This window comes from Chiloscyllium plagiosum, unplaced genomic scaffold (assembly GCF_037043375.1).
Source record: "Chiloscyllium plagiosum isolate Xiang-an unplaced genomic scaffold, Cpla_swu_hap1 HiC_scaffold_2, whole genome shotgun sequence".
Taxonomy (NCBI): Eukaryota; Metazoa; Chordata; class Chondrichthyes; order Orectolobiformes; family Hemiscylliidae; genus Chiloscyllium; species Chiloscyllium plagiosum.
This window is the reverse complement of record NW_028270140.1, coordinates 100,823,685-100,830,445: the sequence shown is the minus strand read 5'-3', so window position 1 is coordinate 100,830,445 and position 6,761 is coordinate 100,823,685. Positions and strand designations below refer to the sequence as shown.

At 46.9% G+C, this 6,761-nt stretch overlaps 1 protein-coding gene across 1 annotated transcript; it reads left to right on the top strand.

Moving 5' to 3' along the window:
- The first annotated feature begins 201 nt into the window (after nucleotides 1-201).
- LOC148151949 (uncharacterized) lies at nucleotides 202-5,114 on the top strand. Its single transcript, XM_087993988.1, has 3 exons — nucleotides 202-933; nucleotides 3,148-4,833; nucleotides 4,887-5,114. Exons 1-2 carry the CDS (start codon nucleotides 202-204, stop codon nucleotides 4,732-4,734), a joined length of 2,319 nt encoding a protein of 772 aa, XP_087850114.1. The 3' UTR covers nucleotides 4,735-4,833; nucleotides 4,887-5,114.
- Nucleotides 5,115-6,761: the final 1,647 nt, after the last annotated feature.

The following is a 6,761-nucleotide window of genomic DNA, read 5'->3' as shown; positions in this document are numbered from 1 at the left end:
CCCGTTGTAAGTACGAGACCTGGTTGAGGCGACGCTGCGGGGAATAAAATACTCATATTCTAGCAGACTCGTCTCTTAGTTCTTTTCTCCTGGTCTGTGTCAGACTACTCTCCTGCGAACCCGATCCTTGAGAATTTATAAAACATTTTGGCGTAGTCGGCAAGATCAATCGCAATTGGGGAGAGATTTTGATACAGAACAATGTTTGGGAAAAGGACTAAGAAACCAGAAGAACAAACTGTGGAGGTCCCAACCATCCCGGGATGGCAGGGACCGTGGCATGACGTGGCAGTTTGTTTGAGGAATGGTGGGGGGCGACCAGAAAACTGGGAAGCCGAGGGCGTAGGAACCCCAGTGTCGCTGCTGTCTACCCTTGAGAGGATCCCAGTCCTGCCGAAGAACCCCTTGCCTGGGGTACAGCGGAGGATGTGGGCATGTGCGGCGGCTTGTAGACAACAGTCAGACAAGCGCCAAAAAGCCGAAGCGGAGTTAGCTCTACTGAAACATAAGAAGGGGCTCAGTTCAGGAGATATCTCTATGTTGAGGCAGGAGATTATGAAATTAAAGGCTGAATTGACAACCTTGACGGAACTGGCGGGACGAACTATTATGTACTTGTCCGCCAAGAAACGGGAAGAGAAAAAGAAGGTCCCTCGAACCCCGGACCCAGTACAAGTGCGGGCATTTGTTGCACAATTAAATAATGGGGATCGATGGGATATCGACCATTGGGACGGAAATATTTGGGGAGATTCAGATGATCAATATGAAGATGACCCACCCGTACTCCAGGCTAAACCAGTAGTTAGGAGAAAACAAGTCCAGGGACGCCTCCCGGTGCAGCGGGAAGTAATGTTAGATGGGGAAGGGAATCCCATACGGAATGAACAGGGGGAGGCAATTATGCATGAATTACCGCAGGCTCAGCCTCCTGCGGAATTGGGATTTTGGTCCCGGAAATTGCCCCCGGCAGGGGAACGATACACCCCCTTTGAGAAACAATTGTTATCATGTTACTGGAGCTTGGTGGAAACTGAAGCTCTAACTATTGGACATGAAGTGATCATGAGAACAGCTATTCCTATCCTCCCGTGGGTACTCAGTGACCCCACTACCCACAGGATAGGAACCGCCCAAGAGAGCAGCATTATCAAATGGAAATGGTACGTGTCAGAAAGAGTGCGGACTGGACAAAAGGGAGTGTCAGTCCTGCATGAGCAAGTGGCGGAGGCCCCTGAGGAAGGGGAAAAGCGGTTTGAGGTGATTGAGTATAAAGAATCACCCGTCAAGATGGGCAAACGGTATGATGAACTGACCCTGGATGAACAAACCACGGCTTGGTTTGTAGATGGGTCAGCCCAATGGAAGGCAGGACAACGTAGATGGAAAGCTGCCGCTTTTAATCCGAAACAAGGTATAACCCTAGAAGAACTAGGCGAGGGGAAAAGTAGTCAGTGGGCAGAATTAAAAGCAGTACATATGGTGGTCATGCAAGCGGGGGTCATGGGAGTTTATTTGTTTTCTGACTCCTGGTCAGTGGTTAATGGCATGACCCAATGGATGCCAACTTGGCAGGCCAATCAGTGGATGATTCAGAATAGGGAGGTATGGGGTAAACAATTATGGGAAGATATATGGGAGAAGGCTCAACATCTAGATATATATATTACCCATGTAGACGCTCATACATCCCGAAATGATGCGGAAGCTTTACATAACCGATATGTAGACGGCATTGTCCGAGCCATGAGTGTACAAAGGGACACCTCAGTGGACTTGGCTAGATGGGCACACCTTAAGGCCGGACACTGGGGAGTGCAAGGAACCTTGCAGTGGGCTCGAGATCGGGGAATAGATCTTATGGTAGATGATGTCAAGACTGCAGTAAATCAATGCGAGCAGTGTCAGCATCAACGGCAGGGAGTGCCCCAACATATGATGGGACATATACACCGAGGAGAGGGACCGGGACAGAGCTGGCAAATGGACTTTGTGGGTCCATTACCTTCCTCACAAGGATGTAACCATATATGTACAGCTGTGGACACTATGTCTGGGGTTTTGGTAGCCCATCCCTGTCGACATAACAACCAACAGGCTACCTTGCGATGTTTAGATTTGATTGAACAATTTTATGGATTTCCCATACAGGTCCAGAGTGACAATGGCTCCCATTTCACAGGAGGGATGGTGAAGCAGTGGTGTCATGATAACCATGTGAAGTGGATTTATCACGTGCCCTACCATCCGCAAGCTGCGGGACTTATTGAACGAATGAACGGGCTTCTAAAATCCTCCCTGCGAAAGGCAGGAGGATGTAATAATTTAACAGGTTGGAAGAAACAATTGATTCGGGTAGTAAAGCAAATTAATAACCGCCCATTGGGAAACGGGGTGACGCCCTTGAATCGGATGATACGGGTGTGTGATACCCCAAAGGCACAGCCTATTAAAATGTGGAAATTTGCTAAGGAAGCTAATATTCCCGTAAGGGCCACACCGGCTTCGGCTGGACTGGACTTACGAGCGTTAACTACACAGACTTTGGTCCAACAAAAACCTACGGTGATTAAGACCGGATTAGGATTGATTTGTCCCCCTGGAACCTATGGGCATGTCCTCCCGCGATCGGGATTGTCACTAAAGGGGATTGATGTAATGGCAGGAGTAATTGACGCGGACTACCAAGGAGAATTGGGAGTAGTCCTGGTCAACATCACATCTGAACCTTATGTGATACAGAAGGGAGACAGAATAGCACAATTAGTTATTAAACCATGTAACCTTACAACAGTGGAAGAGACGGGAGCTCCCGTTAAGGTTACTGAGTGTGGGACGGGGGGATTTGGGTCTACTGACACTAAGGGTGCCAAGGTATGGGTACGCCAGACAACTGGTCCCCCCAAACCGGCAGAGCTCATAGCCCAAGGAAAAGACAGTCTGGTCACCATTATGTATCCTGGGGAATCAGTCTGGAGGAGTGTGCCAGCTCAGTCGTTGGTACCCTTATCGAAACAAAATGTAGGTTGGAAAATTAGTAGTGAGGAACGACAGCAAGATGATTTTAAGTGCGCGGCAAATCAATGGTGTACAATTTTAGATCTCACGAGTGATTGTCAAATGTATACTTGTGTACGATGTTATAAGGGGAGAAATGTAACTTTGATAACCCCTAACTGTACATTGATGTTGAATGCAACGGTGAATATGTGTCATTGGAATATAACCGCTCGTGAATGTGAAAGCTCAAACGGGACACGATGGAACATCACGACTGGAGATGAGGACATCTGGATCAGCAATGGAACAGTTATTCAAAACCGGACTCGAATGTTATGGCTGATCATGGTGCGCCCTAACGTCTCTGACGCGCACCGCACACAGTTGGCTCCCATTATGTCAACTTGTCAACAGATGGCCCGGGCGGTACTGCACACTGATGTTCATTGGCAGGTACAGTTGCCCCTCATACCAGAGTGTCAACGCAAGAGACGGCGACGAGCGTGGTACAACACCCTGCTGGGAGGTGCAGGAACTGTTATGGGTATCTCGAATGCTATTGACTCTGAGGTAACCCGTACTAAATTATCTAACACGGGACAAGCCACCTCACAAGGACTACGCACTATTGGAAGATGGATGCCATCCGTAATGATGACTCAAGGAGAAACAGCTAAAATATTGATACAATCCCTGCAATGGGAACTAGATGTCTGGGGTGCCACCCAGGAACTGTTTGAGAACATTACAGCTCAGTTAAATTGGACTGCCTGTCATATTCAAATGTTGCACGCACAAATACAGAAAGAACGATTTTTGCGTGTGGTAACATCCCCCAATGTACAAGCGTGGAGGGGAATATGGAATGTATCTGAGAAATTGTGGATGATAACCCATCCAGAAAGAACATGGTGTAACGCAACTATGTGTAGAGGATACTTTGTTACCATGAATGTAACCCACACTGTTACGGTCTGTCGATATTATGTATTACCAGTGATTACATCTTCTGGATATTATTTTCTGAAGACAAGGGGGCAGTGGTTTAGCCCAGATACCAATATTACCTATGATCTGTCCGCTTGTGAACAGACTGATCAGGGAAAAACTTGCCTACTGATGGACAGATATCGGGACCCTTGCTTGACTAAGGGAACGGCCCTGTGCGAATGGACTGTTGAAACTCCAAGGGACATGATGTGGCAGATTGGGCCACACACGCTCTGTGTGGCTACCAATAACCCACATCCTACGCTTCCCACAGTACCGTTCTCGGGATGCCTCTCAAATGTCTATCAGTGGCAATGGCAGAATCAGACCTATCTGTTAACCAATTATAGCAGTGCTCACCACTTTACCAAGGTGCAGTGGAAAGTGCTGATGAATCCTTGGAACATTTCCCTGGATCGGTTTAAGCAAGCATTGGACCGATCCGAGGAGCTTAAGCAGATATTACGAAAGCATCAAACCAATGTCACCAAGGTTACAGTGTCTACCTTTATACATGGACAGGAGGTAGTACACGCTGCCCATGTAGTGGAAGTAGAGTCAGCTCATCATTGGTGGGATATGTTGAGTGGTATGTCCTCCACTGCGGGGAAGTTCCTATTCCCACCCTTATCGATCCTGGTAGGAGTCCTGGTGATCTTAACATGCTGTAATATCCTGACTTGCTTGTATATTTGGCGTGTACGTAGACGCTTGTTGGAAAAAATATATATGGGCATGATGTAACACATGTATTGGGCCAATCAGTGGAATGTGGTGAAAGGGTTAAAATTATGTCCCAATACATGTGTGAATCTTATTATGAATATGTTACCGGAATGGAAGGTGTTGCTTAGTCTTGCCCTGTTGTTCGCATGAATATGTTACTGGAATGGAAGGTGTTGCTTAGTCTTGCCCTGTTGTTCGCATGAATGTTTAGATCTCGAAAGAGTATATAAGCTGGGAAAGTCCCCAGTTCGGTAGAGTCTGCTCCGGGTTACGTTTAACCGCCGAGCGTGGGTTGTTGGCAACCGCTCTACGAGAACTGACGGCTCCCAGTTCCGGTAACATGTAGAGTGAGTATAAACCAGACCCGTTGTAAGTACGAGACCTGGTTGAGGCGACGCTGCGGGGAATAAAATACTCATATTCTAGCAGACTCGTCTCTTAGTTCTTTTCTCCTGGTCTGTGTCAGACTACTCTCCTGCGAACCCGATCCTTGAGAATTTATAAAACACATTTGACCAAGTCTAATATCAAGGGGCATGCAATGACATAGGAATTGAGTCAGGCAGTTGTCTCATGGTAAGGTCATTAAGCGAGTCATCTGGAAACTCAGGTAAATGTTTTGATGGTATGCATTCAAATCCCACCATGACAGATGCTGAAATTCGATTTCAATTTAAAATACCTGGAGTTAAAAGATGACCTAATGGCAACTATGTAACCATCCTCCATCATCTTAACAACCCATCTGTTATCACTAACATCTTCCAGTGAAAGAAATCTGTAACCTTACCTGATCTAGCCTACCTATGACTCCACACTCACAGCAATGTAGTTGACTCTGAGCTTCCCTCTAAAAGGGCCTGGAAAACCACTAAAATTGCTATTAAACCAAAAGAGAGAGCAGCAAGTGAATTTACCACTCAGAATTAATCTTGATGCTGGAAATAGCAGTGGCCAACACAGTCCTGTCGACCCTGAGAAATCTTCGCAACCAACATCTGCGGGTTTGTGCCAAAATTTAGAGAGCTGACCCCAGACTAGTTAAACAGCAGCTTGACACAACCATACTCACAGAATCATAGCTTATAGCCAGACACCCCCATCACCATCCTAGGATATGTCCTGTCCAACTGGCAGGACTGACCCAGCTGAGTTGATACAACAGTGAAATTCAATTGAAAGGGAATTACCACCTGACTCCCAAACATTGATTTCTAAACTTAGTGATCTCGGACTAAGCCCCACTCTCCGCAACTGAATCCTCAGTTTCCTGACCCACAGGCCACAATCAGTGAGGAATGGGGACAATATTTCATCCTCACTAACACTCAATACTGGAGCCCCCCAGGGGTGCATACTCAGTCCCCTACTGTACTCACTGTGTACCCATGACTGCTTCGCCAAATCCCAGATAAATGCCATTTACAAGTTCGTTGATGACACCACCATAATTGGTCGAATCTCAGATGGTGACAAAACAGACTACAGATGGGAGGTGGAAGACCTGGAAAAATAGTGCACTGAGAACAACGTAGCTCTCAATGCCGATAAAACCAATGAACTCATTATTGACATTCCATACGATATTACTCATGCCCCTCTACACGTTAACAGCACAGAGGTGGAACGAGTGGACAGTGTCAAGCTCCTGGGAGTGGACATCCACAACAACCTCTCTTGGACTCTTCATGTGGATGCATTGGTTACAAAGGCCCAACAACGCCTCTTCCTCAGGCAGCTGGGAAAATTTGGCAAGCCGGCGAATACACTTGCCAACTTTTATAGGTGCACCATCGAGAGCATTCTGTCTGGATGTATGATGTGGCAGTACCATTCAAGATCGGAGACAGTTACAGAGAGTGGTGATCTTGGCCCATACAATCACAAAGGCCAACCTTCCATCTATAGAATCCATCTACCAGGCCTGCTGTCAAGGAAAGGCCGCCAGCATTCTCAAAGATCCATCCCACCCTGGCAATGTTTTCTACAACCTCTACCATCGGGGAGAAGGTACAGAAGCCTGAACACATGCACCAGCCGATTTT

Coding starts and splice junctions, on each gene's coding strand:
- LOC148151949 (XM_087993988.1), top strand. CDS start 202: ATGTTTGGGAAAAGGACTAAGAAACCAGAAGAACAAACTGTGGAGGTC. Junction 934..3,147: donor TACCGCAGGCTCAGCCTCCT/GCGGAATTGGGA, acceptor CGATGTTATAAG/GGGAGAAATGTAACTTTGAT.